The 23975-nt window shown below is 42.9% G+C and overlaps 1 protein-coding gene across 5 annotated transcripts in view; it reads right to left on the bottom strand.

The window, feature by feature from the left end:
- CCDC91 (coiled-coil domain containing 91) overlaps nucleotides 1-23975 on the bottom strand; it is a 189841-nt gene that overhangs the window by 21561 nt on the left and 144305 nt on the right. For 2 of the 5 annotated variants that reach the window (XM_058190897.1, XM_058190899.1), the window contains exon 13: nucleotides 20508-22740. The exons of 2 other annotated variants lie outside the window; for them this stretch is intronic. In XM_058190897.1, coding sequence (XP_058046880.1) covers nucleotides 22576-22740 — 165 coding nt within the window. In that variant the 3' untranslated portion in view covers nucleotides 20508-22575. Of the gene's footprint in view, nucleotides 1-20506; nucleotides 22741-23975 lie in introns of those variants that run through there. One more of the 5 variants, XM_058190902.1, reaches the window with a different exon arrangement.

Here is a 23975-nt window from a genome sequence, read left to right on the forward strand (position 1 = left end):
TGTTAGAAGGGAGGAAGGTTTGTAGAGAGGAGGAGGAGGAGGATGACTATGGGGTCCTTGGTGCTCTCTGAGCTTGCTTGTTTTCTTGCAGATGTTTCATTACGCAAACTAGGTGATATAATAATAATAATAATAATAATAATAATAATAATAATAATAATAATAATAATAATAATAATAATAATAATAATAATAATTTTATTTATAAACCGCCCTTCTCCCGAAGGACTCAGGACAGCCACAAATAAAATACAGAAAGAAAACAACAATACAAAACTAAAAACAACCCTTAAAAAAACCTATTTAATTTGGCTACTTATAGATAAAAATATTCCCTCTAAAATTTACTAAAAAATTTAAAAACCCATAAATCAATTTAAAATATAAAATTTATCATCAGTGCTAGTCCTTTACATGGAACCAGCTTGCCTTGAAGAGGCTAAAGTTCTCAATAAATTGTACAACCCCACTGCAAAAAGGTTGTTTACCGTTCGAAGCCTGCTGCCATCCAGTTACTTAAGCTTCCACGGGAGGAAGGTGAGCCACACAGGCCTCACACACACACACACACACCGTACCCACACTTTGCCCCCCCCCCCAAGGGGCTCGTCTTCTTTAGGAAGAGATGGCTTATCTCAAAAGTGTATATTTATCACACTTTAGGATCAGCGTTTCTCTCTTCAGAGTGGCGGCTCATAAGCCAGCAGAGGAAACCGCATGCTGTTAAGGCTAAACATTCTCCACTAAGCCTCCATTAGTGTGGAGCTGTGGAGAGGGCAGTTACTGAATTTTTCCAAATAAATAAAGCAAACAAGTTACTTCAGAAAAAAAAAAATCACAGCTCCTTGATTTATGAGCCTGTGCTTGGTCTGCTGAGCATAGAACCAACTTAGTGAATCAGCTGTCAAAGGCCACCCATGAGCGCTGGGCTGCCTCCTATCCCTTACCTCATTCTAAGTGGTGTACAACCACTAGCAAGCCGAGGTCGGTCCTGGCACTCCTCGTGTGGGCAGATTCCTCGCAAGTTCCACTCCTTCGCAGCTTCCTTCAACCTCCAGAATGGACAGCTATTAAAGAGGGAGTATAGGGATCCTATTTACAGGTTTTTGGCCTGGGGTGTAGTAAGAAAAAAGTAAGAAAAATGGGTGTGTGTGGGGAGAAAACCCTCCTCCAAAATCAATGTTTGCTCTGCTGAGGGGGCTCCTTAGGTTGGAAGCCATTTCATCTATCTTGCACAGCTAAGTCACTCAAATGTTGGGTGTGCCAGCTAGTAGTAGCTTTTGATCCAGAGTCAACAGCCTGGTGGTTGAGCCTTAACAGATGCCTTGCTCCAACAGATGGAAAATAACTGGGGTGTCACAGCACCTGATGAATTATTCTTACAGGCAACATAATGGAGGGCAATTTAATCTCTTGGCTCGCTCCCCTCTTAGGCTTCTGACATGAAATATCGGTTGACCTCACGGAGTTCAAGGATGCTTGAGAGGCCTTTCTTCTGCTCCTCATCCAACTCTGAAGTGTTGTGTGTACATATAATCTCAGGCCCTGCGAAGGTTCAAATGAGGTTCTAAGGATTTGTTTTCCTCACACAGACTTCCCATCTTTCTCGTGCTTAAAACAAGGAGAGAGACACGAGCCAATTGGCGTATCAGGACTATTGCCTTAATAGGAAAGGCACACATCGCAATCAGGTTGATATGCATCAACCACACTTGGATGCCCATCTAGCAAGAGCAGACATAGGTTTTGAATGTCAAACAGACATCAATTGAATCTAGAATAGAATAATAGAGTTGGAAAGGACCTTGGAGGTCTTCTAGTCCAACCCACTTCTTAGGCAGGAAACCCTCTACCGTTTCAGATAAATGGTTCTTCAATCTCTTTTTTAAAAAAAACAACTTCCAATGTTGGAGCATTCACAACTTCTGGAGGCAGGTTTTTCCACTGATTAATTGTTCTAACTGTCAGGAAATCTCTCCTTAGTTTTAGGTTGCATCTCTCCTTGATTGGTTTCCACCCATTGCTTCTTGTCCTGCCTTCAGGTGCTTTGGAGAATAGCTTGACTCCCTCTTCTTTGTGGCAGCCCCTGAGATATTGGAACATTGCTATCATGTCTCCCCTAATATTTCTTATTTAATCCCCTAATCCTTCACATTTCTAGGTTCTACCATATCTCACAACCTAAAATGGACACCCAACATCAAAAACATCATCAAAAAAGCACAACAAAGAATGTTCTTTCTGCACCGATTCAAAAAGCTCAAACTGCCCAAGGAGCTGCTGATCCAGTTCTACAGAGGAATTATTGAGTCTTTCATCTGCATCTTTATAACTCTCTGGTTTGGTTCTGCAACCCAGCAAGACAGACACAGACTTCAGAGGATCATTAGAACTGCAGAAAAAACAACGGCTACCAACCTGCCGTCCACTGAAGACATGTATACTGCACAAGTCAAAAAGAGGGCTGTGAAAATATCTACAGACCCGTCACATCCTGGACATAAATTGTTTCAACTCCTACCCTCAAAACGACACTGAAAAGCACTGCACACCAGAACAACTAGACACAAGAACAGTTTTTTCCCCAACGCCATCACTCTGCTAAACAAATAATTCCCTCAACACTGTCAAACTAGTTACTAAGTCTGCATTACTATTTATCTTCTCATCGTTCCTATCATCCATCTCCTCCCACTTATGACTGTACGACTGTAACCTTGTTGCTGGTATCCTTAAGGTTTATATTGACTGTTTCCCTATGACTATCATTAAGTGTTGTACCTTATGATTCTTGACAAATGTATGTTTTCTTTTATATCCACTGAGAGCATATGCACCAAGACAAATTCCTTGTGTGTCCAATCACACTTGGCCAATAAAGAATTCTATTCTATTCTATTCTATTCTATTCTATTCTATTCTATTCTATTCTATTCTATTCTATTCTATTCTATTCATCAAACTAGACATACCCAATTCCTGCAACTGTTCTTCATATGTTTTACCCTCCAGTCCCCTAATCATCTTGGTTGATCTTCTCTGCACTCTTTCTCAACATCTTTTTCGCATCATGGCAACCAAAACTGGATGTAGTATTCCAAGTGTGGCCTTACCAAGGCATTATAAAGTGGTGTTAAGACTTCACTTGATCTTGATTCTATCCCTCTGTTTATGAAGCCTAGAACTGTGTTGGCTTTTTTTTTGGCAGCTGCTGCACACGGCTGGCTCATATTTAAATAATTATTCACTAGGACTCCAAGATCCGTCTCCCTGTGACAAATAGGATTGACTGGGACATTCTTATTATCTGTAGTTTTAAACTCTCGAAACTAGTCATAAAAGTGCCTGATTTTACATAGGACTTTATTTAATATTTTATTAATAAAATAAAATAAAAATAAAATAATGTTTTATTTACATTACAGGGTAGAATCCAAGGTCCCTTGGGCAATGTTTGATTGATGCCTTCCACCTGCTGTTTCCACTCATGAAGATCTATCAAAGAAGGCACTAGAGAAAAAAGGGGTTAGATTTTTTTGTTTTTTTAAAAAAAAATTAGGTTGTTGTTTTTACGGTTGTTTGTGTTGTGGTCCCCCAGCAGCCTGCGGAGCTGGCAACAGAGTTGGACAGCGATGAGGCTGAGGAAGAGCGTGGGCCAGTCCTGGAGGCTGGGGAAGGCCCGAATGAGGGCTCTGCGTTGGAGGCTGAGGTGGGGCCAGGGCCATTGGGGAGTGATGTGTGGACTCTGGAACCTCCAGAGACTGGCAGAAGTGAGGCAGAGGAACAGGAGGAGCCTGTCCTTAATGCACGCATGAGAAGAGCTGCCAGAAGGCAAGAGCAGCTCAAGCAAAGAGGACGACTCGGGAGTAGGGCCAAGAGATGATTGGCCCCTCCCATAAGGCTTAAAAAGACCAGCGTTTGAGCTCTTTGCTGGAAAATAACATTGATAGCTTCATCTTGTTGCGTTTATTTTTGTATCGGTGTCTTCTGAACTTTTGTCAAGAAAGGCCTTTGGCAGTTTGCCTAATTGAACCAAGGTTGGTGATAGGACTGAGGAATTGTGTTGGGAGGAATTAATTTAGTTGGACTACGCTGAGAATGAGTTAATTCAAATAAAGTTTGTTTGTTTTTACACTGACTGAGTTTCCTACTACCTAGAGAGATATTACCCTCTGTGATCCCCGAAAGCATCTCCATGAAGCCTTGAAAGAGATTTTCTGACTAGGAGATGAAGCACAAATGTCCTCAGGGAAGGGGTCAACAAAGTCAAGATGGCAACCACAACTATGCAAACGAGGCCGTGTCTTGTTTTGCAAGCCTTTGCATTGCTCCGAAGCTGGAAGAGAAATATAGAATAGAATAGAATTTTATTGGCCAAGTGTGATTGGACACACAAGGAATTTGTCTTGGTGCAGATGCTCTCAGTGTACATAAAAGAAAAGATACGTTCATCAAGGTACAGGTATATGCAGGGTCCAAGAGAATTTATGTGTAACCAATGTACCACTCACACTTGTTCCTTTTTATCTCATGTCCTTGTGTGCAGTGGTTGGCTGGATGATGATGATGATGTGAATTCCAGATGTGGCTTTGGATATTATTATTTTTTATGTCTTTTCTTCCCACAAGCTTTGATTTGTTCCAAACTTTGTCACAAACAATTATTTCAAAATGTTAGTATTAGGATAGCAGATGCTTCCAAGACAGGATAGAATCTATATCGAGGTCTGCAATGACTGCATCTCCAACGATCCATTTGTTAAGCTACTGAAGTTCGCAGATGACACAACAGTGATTGGTCTCATTCGAGACAATGACGAATCCGCATATAGACGAGAGGTCGACCGACTAGCCTTATGGTGCAACCAAAACAATCTGGAACTGAACACACTCAAAACTGTAGAAATGGTGGTAGACTTTAGGAGAAACCCTTCCATACTTCCACCTCTCACAATACTAGACAACACAGTATCAACAGTAGAAACCTTTAAATTTCTAGGTTCTATCATATCGCAAGATCTAAAATGGACAGCTAACATCAAAAACATCATCAAAAAAGGACAACAAAGAATGTTCTTTCTGCGCCAACTCAGTAAGCTCAAACTGCCCAAGGAGCTGCTGATTCAGTTCTACAGAGGAATTATTGAGTCTGTCATTTGCACCTTTATAACTGTCTGGTTCGGTTCTGCAAGCCAACAAGAAAGACACAGACTTCAGAGGATAATTAGAACTGCAGAAAAAATAATTGCTACCAACCTGCCTTCCATTGAGGACCTGTATACCGCACGAATCAAGAAGAGGACCGTGAAAATATTTACAGATCCCTCACATCCTGGACATAAACTATTTCAACTCCTACCCTCAAAACGACGCTATAGAGCACTGCACAACAGAACAACTAGACACAAGAACAGTTTTTTCCCGAAGGCCATCACTCTGCTAAACAAATAATTCCCTCAACACTGTCAAACTATCTACTAAATCTGCATTACTATTAATCTTCTTATCGTTCCCATCACCAATCTCTTTCCACTTATGACTGTATGACTGTAACTTTGTTGCTGGTAATCCTTATGATTTATATTGATATATTGACCATCATTTGTGTTGTAAATGTTGTACCTTGATGAAGGTATCTTTTCTTTTATGTACACTGAGAGCCTATGCACCAAGACAAATTCCTTGTGTGTCCAATCACACTTGGCCAATAAAAAATTCTATTCTATTCTATTCTATTCTATTCTATTCTATTCTATTCTATTCTATTCCACATCTTTATTCAAGGGATGGAAGAACTCAGGGGTGTGTTCCACTTACCTTTACTACCTGTTTGCAGAGGGATCCTGCACACGCAGAAGCTTCCTGATGATGTCGGGGTCAGTGGGTGGAATCTCTTCCCCCACCTGGTTTTACTACTGGTTCGCAAGAACCGGTCCGAACTGGGGGCAACCCACCACTGGTATAACTTATGAGAAAGTGATAGTGGATGTAGGCATTATTTTTATCAACCAGAATCCCAATATGTCAGCAACATAAACATGGTGAATCTAGACTGAAACACTGCTGGACAATTTGTGACCCATTGGGTCATCATTTCAGAAATATCTGCTTACCTAAACAGAGGTAAAGAATAACAGAGTTAGTAGGGATATTGGCGATCTTCTATTCCAGGAGTGGGCTGCTAGGGGTTTGCAGTCGTTCGAGAGAACCTCTAGCTAAGATTCTGTGCAATATGGAGAACCCCCCAAATCCCACTCCTGGCTGGCCCCGCCCCGCCAACCAGAGGTGGGTTTCAGCTGGTTCTGACCAGTTCTGGAGAACCGGTATTGTAAATTTTGAGTAGTTTGGAGAACCGGTAGTAAAAATTCTGACTGGCCCTGCCCCCATCTATTCTCTGCCTCCCAAATCCCAGCTGATCGGGAGGAAATGGGGATTTTGCAGTAACCTTCCCCTGGATTGGGGATGGAATGGAGATTTTACAGAATCCTTCCCCTGGAGTGGGGAGGGATGGAGATTTTACAGTATCCTTCCCCTGCCACAGCCAGTAAGCCACGCTCACCAAGCCATGCCAAGCCCACCAAGCCACACCCATAGAACCGGTAGTAAAAAAATTTGAAACCCATCACTGCCGCCAACCCCGCCCCACCCTTCCCAGGAGTCCCAATGTGGCTTGTTTTGGATGCAGGTAAGTGCAGGGAGCACACGGAGGCTCAAGGAGGGCAACAATGGGCCTACTGGAAGTTCAGGAAGGGCCTCCAGAGCTTGGGGAGGCCATTTTTGCCCTCCTGGAGGCTAGAGAAAAGCCTCCAGAGCCCGGGGAGGGCAAAAACACCCCTTCACCATGGTGCAGGAGGCCGATAAGGCCATGCCCACCATGGCCACACCCACCCAGCAACCAGGCAGAGAACCCCTTGCTAAAATTTTTGAAGCCCACCCCTGTTCTATTCCAAACCTCTGTACAAGCAGGAGACACTATACAGTTCTGGACAAATATCTTTTTAGAAACTTCCAATGATGAAACACCCACAATTCTGAAAAGAGTTCTGAAAGTTAATTATTCTCACTGTTAGGAAATTTTGTCTTTAGTTCTAGGTTGCTTCTCTCCTTGATTAGCTTCCATCTGTTGTTTCTTGTCTTGCCTTCTGGTGCTTCTGAAAATAGGTTAATCCCCTCTTCTTTGTGGCAGGACCTCAAATATCGAAAGACTGCCTTCATGTTAGCCCTGGTCCTTCTTTTCATTAAACTAGGCATACCCAATTTCTGCAACCGTCCTTCATGAGTTTTAGCCTCCAGATCCCTCATCAATTTTCTCTTCTCTGCACCCTTTCTAGAGTCTCAACATCTTTGTCTATATTGTGGTGACCAAAATTGGATGCAACACAAAAGGCAGCCATAATTTTGCCCACATTTCAATCCCACAGGAGTCATGGGTCTTGGACTTTGGATGCATTTAGTAAGTTTGCCCAGTTGATTAAAAAATTATGATGCACTTTTTCATCCAACTGAAAGTTACAATCAAACAACAGACACATACAAAATAATTTTATTAGTACAGTATATAGAGTCCTCTTCTTCCAGTACATGTTATTTCCAATAGAATAGAATAGAATAGAATAGAATAGAATAGAATAGAATAGAATAGAATAGAATAGAATAGAATAGAATAGAATAGAATAGAATAGAATTTTTTATTGGCCACGTGTGATTAGACACACAAGGAATTTGTCTTGGTGCATAAGCTCTCAGTGTACATAAAAGAAAAGATACCTTCATCAAGGTACAACATGTACAACACTTAATGATAATCATAGGCTACAAATAAGCAATCAGGAAACAATCAATGTCAATATAAATCATAGGATCCAAACAATAAAGTTACAGTCATACAGTCATAAATGGAAGGAGATGGGTGATGGGAACGATGAGAAGATTAATAGTAGTACAGACTTAGGAAATAGTATGAGGGAATTGTTTCTTTAGCAGAGTGATGGCGTTTGGGAAAAAACTGTTCTTGGTGCCTAGTTGTTCTGGTGTGCAGTGCTCTGTAGCGTTGTTTTGAGGGTAGGAGTTGAAACAGTTTATATCCAGGATGCGAGGGGTCTGTAAATATTTTCACGGCCCTCTTCTTGATTCGTGCAGTATACAGGTCCTCAATGGAAGGCAGGTTGGTAGCAATTATTTTTTCTGCAGTTCTAATTATCCTCTGAAGTCTGTGTCTTTCTTGTTGGGTTGCAGAACCGAACCAGACAGTTATAGAGGTGCAAATGACAGACTCAATAATTCCTCTGTAGAACTGAATCAGCAGCTCCTTGGGCAGTTTGAGCTTTCTGAGTTGGCGCAGAAAGAACTTTCTTTGTTGTGCTTTTTTGATGACGTTTTTGATGTTAGCTGTCCATTTTAGATCTTGTGATATGGTAGAACAATACAATGGAAATGTATTGCACAGCAGCGTAAGTATTTTTTCCCAAGTCGAGGGGAAATAGGCAGATAATTAAATATACTTGGTTCATCATCTTTATAAGGTGTCCTGCCCACCACCAACATTCAGTCGGCATTGGTCTAAGCCAGGTGTCTGCAAATTTGGCAACTTTAAGACTTGTAGATGTCAACTCTCAGAATTCCTCAGCCAGTCATGGGGCAGTCAGCTGAACCAATTTTTCTTGGTGGCCATTTTCTTTGAGAACTGTTTTGAACTTAAATGGCCCAGTGATATGGCAAAGAAATGAAGACGGCAGCCACAGTGTTACAACTGAATCTGCCTTTTTAAAAAAAATAAAATAAAAACTTAAAATATTTTTTTTTAAATAAAAATATGAGGTGATTGCCAAAAAGGCATTAAGAGTTGTTAACCTAAACTTGTGTAGCTTCTTCTCTGGTAATATTGTTCTACTAACTAGATCTGTGATGACGAACCTATGGCATACATACTACAGGTGGCACATGGAGCCATATCTGTGGGGTACATGAACGTTGCCCTAGCTTAGCTACAGCATGAGAGTCAGCTGATTTTTGGGCCTTCCGGGACCACCGGAAATCGGGAAATGGGATGTTTCTGGACTCCGGTGGGCCTCCGGAGGGCCTCCAGAGAGCCGTTTTTGCCCTCCCCAGGCTCCAAGAAAGACTCTGGAGCCTGGGGAGGACGAAAAACAGGCCTACCGGGCCCACTAGGCCATCACATGCCAAAAGCAGGGGGGGGAACACAGGGGATCCTGCACGCATGCACGTGGGGTGGGGGCGAGATGCATTGAATTACGGGTGTGAGCATGCGCTTGCGACCCCCCCTGTTCCCTCCGCTTTTGGGATGCAACAGCAAAAAGTATAGCCATCACTGAATACAGCTCATCTGTCTGGAAACCACAGTGTATATCGGACATTGAATGAGTCCAGAGTTATTTCAGAAGAGTCCTCCACTCCTCTGCTTGTGTTGTGACCCAGGTTCCTGGACCTGGACTCCTGGACTCGGATGATTCAGAAAGTGAGGGAGAAGACCTGGCAAGCCCTTCTTCTCTTGGGCCCTCTCCCTCCCTGGCACCCACTCAAAGGGAGGAGGAGGGGCCGGCAAGGCCTGATTCTCTGGAGCCTTCTTCTGATTTGGCAACGCCCCAAGAACAGTTTTGGAGTGATGCAAGACTGCGCAGACGTGACCGGCGCGCGCAGCAGAAACAGCATTGGGATAAGGCCAAGGAATGATGGACATCTGCAGAGACTATAAATAGGAGGCGGGACTTCCTGGTTTTTTGTCTTGGACAAAGCAATGAATTTGCGCGGGCAAACTGTATCAATGGAGGGAAGAATATATTCGTGAGTAATTCTGGCCTTATCTATAATTTCCTCGTTATCTCCAGAAACTTGGCAGGCCCGTGGGTAGACGTGGCCAGGACATTTATCTGTGTAAATAAATTAGAAAAGGAGGCCTCTGACTGACGCTTTGCTGGGAGTATTGGGGGGAGGGAAACAGAACAGCTTGCAACAGAATACCTTATGCCACTAGACTTGAAATTTTGGGCTTAAAGAACTTAGAACTTCACTTCCTTCGGTCTGACCTAAGCGTAGTAAGTAAAATTATCTGCTACAATGTCCTACCTGTCAATGACTACTTCAGCTTCAACTACAACAATACAAACTTGATTGCAGAAAATACGACTTCAGCAACAGAGTGGTCAATGCCTGGAATGCACTACCTGACTCTGTGGTTTCATCCCCAAACCCCCAAAACTTTAACCTTAGACTGTCTACTGTTGACCTCACCTCATTCCTAAGAGGTCTGTAAGGGGCGCCCATAAGCGCACCAACCTGTATACCGTCCCTGTCCTAACGTCCCATTTTTACTCGTATCCTTTTCATGTATTCAAATCATGTTTATATTTTTATCTTTTATATTATATTATATATGCTTGACAAAATAAATAAATAAAATGAAAACTGAAATGAAAGATGGACCTTTCAAAATAAATGGATTGCGGATTACCACATTGTAATTGTAACCACATCATGGGAGCACCCCTGAAGTGACCATAAATATGAGTTTGTCAACAACTCCACCACAAATAAGAATGTAACCCTCGGCTTACAACCATTTATTTGGCGATTGTTTGAAGTTGCCAAAAACACTGAAAACAGGAACTTTCAAATGACCCTTTTTTTAAAATTTGCATTTATATCCCGCCCTTCTCTGAAGACTCAGGGCGGCTTACACTATGTTAAGCAATAGTCTTCATCCATTTGTATATTATATACAAAGTCAACTTATTGCCCCCAACAATCTGGGTCCTCATTTTACCTACCTTATAAAGGATGGAAGGCTGAGTCAACCTCGGGCCTGGTGGGACTTGAACTTGCAGTAATTGCAAGCAGCTGTGTTAGTAACAGACTGTCTTACCAGCCTGAGCCACCACAGGCCCTTGCACTTGCTGTATGACCATTGCAGCATCCTTGTAATGTTGCCGATTGGGGAAAATGGAGAATGAACATCCACCCATTTTCAATTTACCAAGGTTGAGAGCATGGATGGGCTGATGGGGGTTTGCAGGGGTTCGGGAGAACCTCTAGCTAAGATTCTGTGCAGTTCAGAGAACCCCCAAATCCCACTCCTGGCTGGCCCCACCCACCCCACCCCTCCCCTCCCAGGAGTCCCCACGTGGCCTCTTTTGGATGCAGGTAAGTGCAGGATGCGTGCGGAGGCTCGGGGAGGGCGAAAAACAGGCCTAGCAGAAGTTCGGGAAGGCCAGAAATGGGGCCTCTGGAGAGCCTCCAGAGCCTGGGGAGGCCGTTTTCGCCCTCCTGGAGGCTCAAGGAAAGCCTCTGGAGTCTGGGGAGGGCAAAAACACCCCCCACACCATGGTGCAGGAGGCCGACTAGGCCACGCCCACCAAGCAACCGGGCAGAGAACCCCTTGCTAAAAATTTTGAAGCCCACCCCGGTTGAGAAACATGACTTCCAAAGTCAAGAAGGTGCTTCTTCAATAGATTGGGATTCTAAAATCTGCTAATGAGTAGTAAAACAAGAATCTCCAGCAGACATAATAAAGAGTATAACTATCCTGCACATTTTTTTTTAATCTCCCCATTTTATGCAGCTTAACTCCGAGCAATTCTTCACTCGTTAGTGCTCATTTCTTACCACAGATGCCGTCAGAAATCTATTTTAAAAGTTCTTTTAATTAACTTTTCTGACTCTTAAACTGGAAGCAGCTGTAATGAAGTCATTCGTGACACTCAAGAGTTCAGGTGCCAAACAAAAGACTGTAAACCAAATTCCATAACGATGTAATAATGACCAAACATTTAAGAGAAATCATATTTCAACGTGTTGGGTGTTTTTGTTTTTTAATGGTTTTCTTTGTCTTTTTAATACCACAGTTGGAAAGCCTGTTTTCTTCCCATGGGTTTAACTGTCTTTAAAATATCCCGATTCTCTCTTGTATCAGACTAGCCCAAGTATTTGGGTGATCTTAGCTGCGTGTAATTGGACTCAATATCTGTAGTAAAGAGACTTTTCCAAAGATTTGCTGTGTGGGGTTGTGGACCAGGGAAGTATTGAATCATATGGATTTGACAACTTTTAACATCAATTCCCAAAGGAAAGCCAAATGAGTCGCTGGACGCGCAGTCATTGAACGACATTAATGTTGTGGCCCGCTAGTGGCCCGCTAGTGGCCAGAGGAGCTGGTGGCAGACTCAGACAATGAAGAGGTAGGGGAGGAACATGGGCCAGTCCTGGAGTCTGGGGAAGGCTCTGATGAGTGCTCTGCATCGGAGGCAGAGAGGGAGCCAGGGCCGTCCGACAGTTATCAGCTGCCTTCAGAGTTGGATATCAGTAGGGCAGAAGAACAGCTGGAGCCTGTTCCTAGTGTGCGCATGCAGAGCTGCCAGATGAAGGGAAGAGAAGGAACAAGGGTCGACTTGGGAGTAAAGGCACAGGTGGACGGTGAATGGCCCCTCCCATAAGGAATAAAGAGGAGCAAAGAGGAGTGGAGTTTGCAGGAGATAATTAGTTCAATCGATGAGGGTAAAGATTTGTGCCTGACTTCTTGCCAAGTAATTGCTGTTGCTACAGCATGGCATTTGGAAGATATCGGACTGGCCATTCTCCAAGCCTGATAAAGGTCTGTAGTTGTGAAATCTCATGAAAGACCATTTGCCGGGATTTTGCTGGAGCGGAATTTCCTTTTAACCTAAATAAAAGAGGTTTTATCGGGATGAGGAGTCTACTTCATGCTCTTGGGAAGCCTAGGACAACTAAAACGACCCTATGCAAAAGGTGCTAGGTTTGAACTATCATGCCAGCAATAGACAATCCTGAATAGGATCCGCACTTCACATGGTGTCTGCCAGGATTCTCTGCATAATTAGAATTCTTTATTGTCCAAGTGTGATTGGACAAACAAGGAATTTGTCTTCGGTGCATAAGCTCTCAGTGTACATAAAAGCTCTAAGTGATAAATCATGATCATAGTCATCATAAAAATACATTCATCATAAATCATAAGAACTTAAGTGATAGTCATAGGATACTAAATAAGCAATCAACATAAATCATACTAGGGAACTAAATAAAACAATATAAATCGTAAAGATTCAAGCAACAAAGTTATAGCCATAAGTAGAAAAGGAGATGGGTAATAGGAAAGAATAGTAGTAATACAATCTTACTAAATAGTTTGACAGTGTTGAGGAATTAGTAGTTTACCAGAGTGATGGCATTCGGGGAAAACCTGTCCTTGTGTCTAGTTGTTCTGGTGTGCAGTGCTCTATAGCGTCGTTTTGAGGGCAGGAGTTGAAACAGTTTATGTCCAGGATGTGAGGGATCTGTAAATATTTTCCCAGCCCTCATTTTGACTCCTGCAGTATACAGGTCCTCAATGGAAGGCAGGTTGGTAGTCACTGTTTTTTCTGCAGTTCTAATGATCCTCTGAAGTCTGTGTCTGTCTTGTTGGGTCGCAAAACCAAACCAGACAGTTATAGAGGTGCAGATGACAGACTCAACAATCCCAGGATCCAAGATATTCCAGGATATTGCAGGTCAATCACCAGGACCAGAGGTTTTGTCTTCCAAGCCTCTGCTGGAGCCCATCTTTCTTTCTAGCAGAGTGTCTGCTATTTTCAGATCACTTGCTGGGACACTGCCATTATGATGGAGGAGGAGGGAGGAGGCTATTGGGGTTGTGTTCTTTGCATGCTTTCACTTTTTGCTGTAACCACTTGGGATTTAGGGAGGGGAACTATCTTGAAGATAGATGGGCTTCCTCCCAGTCAGTTCTAGCCTGACACCAAGGTCGCTGAGTCCTGGAATGAACTGCTATCAAGCTAACACCTCAGAGTTCTCAAAACACCCATAAGACACTGCATTGGCTACCGCTGGTGGACTGGTGAAAGGGGGAGATGGAGTTTGAATCGGGAAGAATCACTTAACGTTTTGCGCGGGAACTTCAGATTCCGCCTGACTCCTCTGCAATCACTTTCTCTCAGTAAAAGTTGCTTTCGATAACGAATTGTTTCAAGAGTCATGCTTTCCTGAGGGAGTAGCCGAAGCAGGCCCTTACAGCTATAGTATTCAAAATGGAGGGCTGATTCTATGTAAACCACGGGTGTCAAACACGCTTCGTCACCAGAGGTGAGTTTCAGCAGGTTCTGACCAGTTCTGGAGAACCGGTAGTAAAAATTCTGACTGGCCCTGCTCCCATGTATTCTCTGCCTTCCAATTCTCAGCTGATCGGGAGGAAATGGGGATTTTGCAGTAACTTTCCCCTGGATTGGGGAAGGAAGGGAGGTTTTGCAGTATCCTTCCCCTGCCATGCCCACCAATCCACGCCAGGCCCACCAAGCCATGTCCACCGAACCAGTAGTAAAAAAATTTGAAACCTACCACTTTTCGTCGTGTTGTTGTCACGTGGCGTATCATGACTTTTTCCCCCTTCGCTAAAATGGAGGGTGGGGATGGCCAGTGCCTGACACATCTGCTCCGGGGGCCGCAAATTTAACACCTCCTGATGTAAACCAACAAAACATCGAAGACTAAAACTGGAAATCTCAGTGTTAGCACCTACTCTTTGTAAAATTGTCTGGCACTGCTATCTATCCCTTGTACACTTTTTTTGATTGTTGTCATTTTGCAGTTTGAAAAAGCGACCTTCCGATGGGGCGTCTCTGGATTTCTCTAAAGACCAGTCTTTCGTGTATATTTTGGCAGGGTCAGGTCCATGCTCCAGTTCAGGAGATATTAGCGAGAATTTTCCATATGCATTTGTGTGCAGTGCTAGAGTTGCGTGTGGTCATGAGACAAATTCATCCCACAGTTTTGTTGCTGCTGCAGTTCTTACCTTTCTTAGAGCCAACTGTCAACTTGGCAGTTAAAATATCACAGGGGGAAGATAGAGTAGCTGAAGTATTTATGCTTCAACATTCTTGTGCCTCATTAGTCACAAAGCACAATGGAAAAAATGGAAAAAATGCTGGGTTTATAAGGAAGTTGGAAATGTGTAGAATTGCAGATGAGGAAAAAAAACACAAAAAACAACAACCCCAAACTGGCACGTATTAAAACGTCTATTTCTTTAGAGACAGTTTGCAAGTCAGAGAGAAATAAAATTAGGAAGGTGGCTTCTGTTATTGCAAAAAATTATTCACCTCAAAACAATGTCATGAATGTAAAACACTCCCTGTAAAATAAATATGGCTCCAAGAGAGGTAGAACCACATAATTTTATTTTCTAAACGGAGTTTCAATGCAGATCGGAACGATCAAAACTTTGGATTCCTCATAAAAGAACATGTTCTAAACTACCCATGACGTTTGCTATTTTATGATATGGTTTTATAAGCCACTGCATTATTATTTTTTTAAAAGAAGCAGCCAAAGGGGACATCTTCAGATCATAATTGGAACTTGCACGCACAGTATGTACTGCTGCGAAAAACATCTGTCTGTACTTCCTGCAGGTTTCTTCTTCTTATTGTGTAAACATCTGGCCGACTGTGCGACCAAAAGTGAAAATTATATCGGGTCCGTGGATGAATTGTGACAATTTGGATGCTTGGTGTTCAACTTGAGTTTCTGGCTAATTAATCTGGAATTAAATCCAAACCAGACAGTTATAGAGGTGCAGATGACAGACTCAACAATTCCAGGATCCAAGATATTCCAGGATATTGCAGGTCAATCACCAGGACCAGAGGTTTTGTCTTCCAAGCCTCTGCTGGAGCCCATCTTTCTTTCTAGCAGAGTGTCTGCTATTTTCAGGTCACTTGCTGGGACACTGCCATTATGATGGAGGAGGAGGGAGGAGGCTATTGGGGTTGTGTTCTTTGCATGCTTTCACTTTTTGCTGTAACTGTTTGGGATTTAGGGAGGGGGACTATCTTGAAGATAGATGGGCTTCCTCCCAGTCAGTTCTAGCCTGACACCAAGGTCGCTGAGTCCTGGAATGAACTGCTATCAAGCTAACACCTCAGAGTTCTCAAAACACCCATAAGACACTGCATTGGCTACCACCGGTGGACTGGTGAAGGGGGGAGATGGAGTTTGAATCGGGAAGAATCGCTTAACATTTTGCGCAGGAACTTCAGATTCCGCCTGACTCCTCTGCAATCACTTTCTCTCAGTAAAAGTTGCTTTCGATAACTAATTGTTTCAAGAGTCATGCTTTCCTGAGGGAGTAGCCGAAGCAGGCCCTTACAGCTATAGTATTCAAAATGGAGGGCTGATTCTATGTAAACCACGGGTGTCAAACACGCTTCGTCCCCAGAGGTGGGTTTCAGCAGGTTCTGACCAGTTCTGGAGAACCGGTAGTGGAAATTCTGACTGGCCCTGCTCCCATCTATTCTCTGCCTCCCAATTCTCAGCTGATCGGGAGGAAATGGGGATTTTGCAGTAACTTTCCCCTGGATTGGGGAAGGAAGGGAGATTTTGCAGTATCCTTCCCCTGCCATGCCCACCAATCCATGCCCACCAATCCACGCCAGGCCCACCAAGCCATGCCCACCGAACCAGTAGTAAAAAAATTTGAAACCCACCACTTTTTGTCGTGTTGTTGTCACGTGGCGTATCGTGACTTTTCCCCCCTTCGCTAAAATGGAGGGTGGGGATGGCCAGTGCCTGACACATCTGGTCCGGGGGCCGCGAATTTAACACCCCCTGATGTAAACCAACAAAACATCGAAGACTAAAACTGGAAATCTCAGCGTTAGCGTCTTCTCTTTGTAAAATTGTTTGGCACTGCTATCTATCCCTTATATACTTTTTTTTGATTGTTGTCATTTTGCAGTTTGAAAAAGCGATCTTCCGATGGGGCGTATCTGGATTTCTCTAAAGACAAGTCTTTCGTGTATATTTTGGCAGGGTCAGGTCCATGCTCCAGTTCAGGAGATATTAGCGAGAATTTTCCATATGCATTTGTGTGCAGTGCTAGAGTTGCGTGTGGTCATGAGACAAATTCATCCCACAGTTTTGTTGCTGCTGCAGTTCTTACCTTTCTTAGAGCCAACTGTCAACTTGGCAGTTAAAATATCACAGGGGGAAGATAGAGTAGCTGAAGTATTTATGCTTCAACATTCTTGTGCCTCATTAGTCACAAAGCACAATGGAAAAAATGGAAAAAATGCTGGGTTTATAAGGAAGTTGGAAATGTGTAGAATTGCAGATGAGGAAAAAAAAAAAAACAACAACCCCAAACTGGCACGTATTAAAACGTCTATTTCTTTAGAGACAGTTTGCAAGTCAGAGAGAAATAAAATTAGGAAGGTGGCTTCTGTTATTGCAAAAAATTATTCACCTCAAAACAATGTCATGAATGTAAAACACTCCCTGTAAAATAAATATGGCTCCAAGAGAGGTAGAACCACATAATTTTATTTTCTAAACGGAGTTTCAATGCAGATCGGAACGATCAAAACTTTGGATTCCTCATAAAAGAACATGTTCTAAACTACCCATGACGTTTGCTATTTTATGATATGGTTTTATAAGCCACTGCATTATTTTTTTTTTAAAAGAAGCAGCCAAAGGGGACATCTTCAGATCATAATTGGAACTTGCACGCACAGTATGTACTGCTGCAAAAAACATCTGTCTGTACTTCCTGCAGGTTTCTTCTTATTGTGTAAACATCTGGCCGACTGTGCGACCAAAAGTGAAAATTATATCGGGTCCGTGGATGAATTGTGACAATTTGGATGCTTGGTGTTCAACTTGAGTTTCTGGCTAATTAATCTGGAATTAAATCCAAACAGGATTATTTGAAGGGAGGAAGTCAAAAAGTTCACGAAGACATCCGTATCCATATGATCAAAGCAGGTAGAAACAGGGATAAATCTGATTGAAGACAGTCCCCCATTGTTGTGTTCTCCTCGCCTCTGTCAGAAGGATGGCCTAATTAGCTGGCTCTTATCAGCTCTGGCAGCAAAAGAATCAGCGTCTGCCAAGAGCCCTCGATAGCTACCAAGACGCTGGTGAGTCACAACCTTCAGCTCTAGTCAATCCGTGGATTTGCCTGATACAAAGAGACACACCAGCTCTTGCTGCCTTTATATCCTGTGGGGTGTGGCTCCATGACTCAGCATTTCCTAGGTCTGCCCCTCCCCTGTTTCTGTCGTTCCCTTCTCTCCTGCCTACGAAACCTGGGATTGAGCCAAGCCTGATTGCTGTCAGCAGGGTCTGCAGGCATGGCCTGGAGGGGGGGGGGAAGAGTCAGGAGAAGGAGGCCTCGTTATCTCTTTCACTTGGCCTGCTTCTGGCTCCTGGAGCTGATCCAAGCTGCCTCTTGAAAAAGCACCTTTGGGACAACCTGGGGGCAGAATTAAAAGAGGGATCAGCCTAGAATTTTTACATAGCAGGGGTGAAATGTTACCGGTTTGGGCCGGTTCGCCCGAACCGATAGTTAAAAAATGCTACTGATTCGCCAAACCAGTAGTAAAAAATGTAAAAAAAAAAAAAGTTCCGACAATCAGATGAGCGATGCGCGATCATCGGAACTTTTTTAAAAAACTTTTTCAGCATTTTTTTTATACCGCTTCTCCGGAAGTGGTAGTTAAAAATGCTTTAAAAAAAAAGTTCTGACTATCGTGCGTCACTCAGCTGAAGATTCTTCATGGCGTATGCACGGCCAGCGAACCGGTAGTAAACCAGTTCACCACTGCTACATAGCCACACGTGAACTAAGTCCAACCTGACTTGAGTGCCACTGGCCCTTATGTAACTAGTCAAGTGCTGACCATCAGTTGAGAAGATTCCTGTGCATAGGTTTTAGCAATAAATCAGAAACTTCACACGTGAACCTAATCTTTCGTGCTGACTGCCGGCAAAGTAGGGTTGGCTGAGGGGAAGGGGACAGCAGTCAGAGTGAGCCTTCTACCTCTCTGGAAGGGGGTAGACATGGCAGAATGGGGAGGGGATGCAGTTTTCCTCATGGCCTATGGCAGTCTGGGATCCCCCTCCCTTCAGCAAAATAGCAGGCAATTCTACACATCAGCCAAGGATGAAAAAGTGACTCCTGAAAGTTGCGAGAGGAAGGAAATGGCAGGAGCCTATATTACATGTAGAAGGAAGTCTGACCCAATGTACCGTATTTTTTGGAGTATAAGACGCAACTTTCCCCCCCCCCCCAAAAGAGGGTGAAAATCTGGGTGCGTCTTATACTCTGAATATAGCCCCGCCCAGCTTCTCAAACAGAGGTTTCAGAGGCTGAAAAAAGCTTCAGAAAAGAAACTCCCAAACAGAGCTTCAGAAAAGAAGCCTTCAAACAGAGCTTCAGAAAAGAAGCTCCCAAACAGAGCTTCAGAGGCTTTTTTTCCTGAAGTTCTGTTTTGGAGGCTTGCAGAGGCAGAAAAAAGTTTTTCTGAAACAGAGTTTCAGAGGCAGGGGGGAAAAAAAAAAGCAAAAAACAGCAAGGCACAGAGCTCACAACCAAGGAACCTGTTGCTAAAATTCACCTCTGGGAACAGCTGATTTGGGGTATTCCGGGAGGCCGATCTACCTGCCAATCAGCTTTTTTTCTTATTTCCCTCCCGAAAAACTATGGTGCGTCTTATACTCTGATGCATCTTATACTCCGAAAAATACGGTAGTTAGTCTTAAATCTCCAGAATATTGTCGATTTTTTTTTCTTGCCTGGAATCTTCTTCTTATCTTAATGCCACACTGAGAGCATATGCACCAAGACAAATTCCTTGTGTGTCCAATCACACTTGGCCAATAAAGAATTCTATTCTATTCTATTCTATTCCATCTAAGGAGGCTTTGCATTGGCTAGTAAAAACATGCCGTAAAGCCCAAAACATTTACAGAACTTCCAAAGCCTTTTAGCTCCTTCCTGTAGTTGTCCATTTGTCAGCTGGAACTCTATCCAATGAAATTTTAACCCCAAGGTATTTCTATTTGGCACCAGATTTTTTTTAAAAAAAAAACCTACATTATTTGGGCCAACAAAACAACAACAACAACATTGGATAACTCTTTGCCTCAGTTCATTTTTCTGGCTGAAGATATCTTGCTATAAAATGGATGGAAGGAAGCAGAACATCTGTTTCTACCGAGCATGGGAACTCACTGTATTGTAAGCCATCCAGAGTCAACTCAGGTGATGAGATGGATGGCATACAATTTTAATAAATAATAAACTGATGTCTGAATACAGAAGGGAACACTTCTTTGCTTTTCAGGCTTACTAATGGAAGCTTTTCGGGCTTACTAAACAAGAATTTGGGTGAACGCTAAGCCCCCCTTTCATCCCCCAATATTTAAAAAAAAAACAAAAAACACAAGATTTTTCTCCATGAGGAAACAAACTATTGCTTTCCATACATACGCACCATATGTATGCAGTGTGGGCGGGGCAGGTAGAGCAGGTGGGCAGGGCGAGTGGTGACCAGATGACCGGGGGAGGGGCCAATCAGACGTGGTATTTGCCGGTTCGGCAAACCAGTTAAAATTTCCGCTATTGGTTCGCCCGAACCGGCTGAAGACCACTTCTGCTACACACACACTTCATACATACATTTAAAAAGACTCACCAAAGAAAAAAATATACTGAACACGGGATTATTTGGTAAAGAATAATTTTCACAGTAACAAGCATAAAAAGCATTAAGTTGCTCAATTATTTCATCCTGTAAATCATTAACATATATATAATATATTGCAAAACGCAAGAAACAAAATATTAAAATTTATACCCCCAAAGTGAATAATTACTTTAGTAGTAGCTCCTCTGTTTTTATACAACTGCAAAAAAAAGCCATGGAAATATCAGAGGCTCTTCCATTTCTATAACTTGACTGCATCATTGAAAGCCGGGGTGGACATGACACATAGAGACCATCCTGTCCTCCTACGGCTCCAATGCCTTCTGAGATGCTGCCACTGGAATTTGCCCACAAGGTGGCCAATTCTTAGTAGTGTGCTTTATTGTGTGGAACAGCCCAAATGAAGAATGTACACCAGAGTACCAAAAGCCACCCCAATTATTACATTCCTCCAAACCCTTCGAAACATAAGAAAACTGAAAACTTTCAACATCTTCTCCGAAACCCCAACAAATCACAGTGTCATCAGAAATCCGAAAAGGTATCATGGGACTTATTTTATAGTCTAAGGCAGGGGTCTCCAACCTTGGCAACTTTTAAAACTTGTGGACTTCAACTCCCAGAATTCTGGGAGTCCACAAGTCTTAAAGTTGCCAAGAATTCTGGGAGTTGAAGTCCACAAGTCTTAAAGTTGCCATGGTTGGAGACCCCTGGTTTAAGGGACACCACTGTCCTTACAGATCGTAATGTATTTTAGAGCCAGGGTTCTCCACCTTGGAAACATTCAGATGCGTGGACTTCAAGTCCCAGAATTCCCCAGACAGCATGGGTTCTGGGAGTGAATGAATTCTGGGAGTTGAAGTCCACATGTCTTCCAGTTCCCACGGTTGGGTAATTTTGCTTTACAGCTACTAAACAATTTCCCAATCTGTTGCTGCTTTCAAGTATTGTTATTTCCTTGCATGAATTAAGGTGATATGATCCTAACTTATAGAAGTACAATAGAAGTAATAACAGAACAGATTTGGCTTCCCAGCTAGTAGGGCATCTTAAGGCAAAACCACGAAACTGAAAAGGCATGTTTGTTTTTTTCATGAAAAGACACAAACGTAGAGAATGCAACAGGCCATTTTGGAACAGATGTAAATAAATAATAAGGCATTTCAATTCCAGTCGTTATTCGAACGTCTCTAATTAGTGTTTTCAATTTGGATGAGAGTTCGTTTTATTTCTGACATTAAAAAAAATATTTTATTCCATTTGGTAAATGCCGGTTAAGTATGACATAAATAGCAAAAGCAATGCTGCCTCCATGCTTAAATTTGTAAGCTTAGGTTTGTAAAGGACAATTGTTCCTGGGAATATGTAACTTTACTGAGATTTGCCAATGATTGCATTTCTTTTTTAAAACTATGTGGGAGCCATTGGCACTCATTAGCTTCACACAACCTGTTGTGTGGCCTGTCGGCCGCCAGCCCCTCCAACAGCCGAATCAGATGAGGACGAGGCGTGGGAGTCAGGATAGCATCAAGGCAATCCGAGAGCTCCGAGGGGGAAGAGGGAATGGAGCTGTCAGAGAGAGAGAGAGACAGAGGCAGAGCCTGGGCTGTCCGTCAGCCCTCAGATGGAGAGGAAACAGCCGCCAGGTCTGGAGGTGACTGATGAGGAAGAGGAGGAACAGCTGGGTCCAGTGCCTGATGCGCGGATGCGCAGAAGGCAGAGGAGAGGAGAGCAGTGGAAATCTATGGGCTGATCCTTGGGAAGGAAGAATAACCGCTGCTACAGAAGTCCCGCTCTAACTCTGGGGATAAAAGGCAGAGGGCGCAGACAACTATTCATCTCCTTGCCGAACAGACTTGTTAGCCTGCGGTAAGAGAGAAACTTTTTGCCAGGGTTGCTGGCGCTCCTAATAAAGGAATCTTTGAATTTACTTCAGAGGTTTTGTCATGTTTGGGGAGCTGGGACAGAAAACAACTGTTAGCTTTACAAGGACGGCAGTATGATTCAGAACATCTAACCAAAACAATACGAGACCGGCTGATTGATCCTAGTTCTCTGTCTAGTCTCCAGCGTCTTTGAGAGAAGCGATCAACGGTATGGAATCCTTTCCTTCTGTCTCCGGTTCTGTGACTTCTTCCTGCAGCAAACAGTTCAGCTGCTTCTGAGCGCAAGAGAGGAACAATTCCAAACTGGAAAGGCTACGCTGACGGATCACTTGATCCAGCTGTCAGGACAAGAAAAAGCAGACATGAAGCAAAATGCAAGGAATTCCAAAGAAAAACACACCCCTTGATTTAAACTCGGGAGATGCGAAGGTATAGGACTCGGGTAATGCACGAAGGCTAACGTAACCCATCATAATTGACTTAATTACTTCTAGCTCCAGTTATTAAAAGTTAAACCAAAAACTGAAGCTGTTATATTCACCTTCCTTCGTTATTACAAGGAAGAAGTAACACCCCCAATGAAAGAAAACTCCGAGGCTTGAGTTTCCTCAAAGTTCCATTTTATTAGAGATGTCATATTGGCACATCTGGGAAAACCCGAATCTGAAAGCTTCCAGGTTTTCCCCACCCAAAGGAAAGTCCAAGTCCCTGTCCCAGCACCCATATGTCCATCACGTGATCCAATCAGGCACCACAAACTGAAGATACCTCCCAATCACCTCATTGCAGTGGCAGGGCACCATGGCCTTGACTCTCTGAGAAAAGAATGTTATTTTGACTATATATCACCCATACTCCATACAATCCCCCCTCCCAGTTTCCCACAGCAGTAAATGTGATGGCTTCCAGGTCTGACAGGCCACCCCCCTCCCGTCATTAGAAGACTTTGATCAGACATCAAGCTTCTTGGGCAGAACTGCAAGATAGTTTAATAAAATACTGGGGAAAATGTCTTTTCCTTCTCTTTCCTCCATCTTTTTTTTGTAAATCATCTTTTTGCTATTGAATTCCCACAACTGACGGATCTCGGAACTAATAAAACAGTTTCTTACGGATTCTCAAACCATTTCAAGGTTTCTAGAAGGACCTTTTCTTAGGTTTCATTCATAATTATATGTAATAGAAAAACACATAATGACAATCATTAATAAAATGACTTTCTTTTCTCTCAACAACTCCCCCACCAACTAACTTGTTTGGAACACAGTCGCCGAGTCTTTCATTAATGTTTTGGATTTCATTGATTGCTCCAAATCCTTTAATTTGATTTTGCTGGAATATATAAAGATACTGGGCTGACATTATCTGTAGTACCCTTGTACACAACCTTCCAGCTTTGATTTTAGGAGTTCAAAGTAAGTAAGTAAGTAGATAATTGCTTTAGTCTGGCAAGATTCTGTCTATAGGAGAATAACAAGAAAAAAAGATTTCAGAAGTAAGTAACCCATATATTGTTCTTGATTCTTTGGGCCTGACAGCTCTGGTCAAAGAGCAATAACTACCGTATTTTTCA

This window comes from Ahaetulla prasina, chromosome 7, assembly GCF_028640845.1.
Source record: "Ahaetulla prasina isolate Xishuangbanna chromosome 7, ASM2864084v1, whole genome shotgun sequence".
Classification (NCBI taxonomy): Eukaryota; Metazoa; Chordata; class Lepidosauria; order Squamata; family Colubridae; genus Ahaetulla; species Ahaetulla prasina.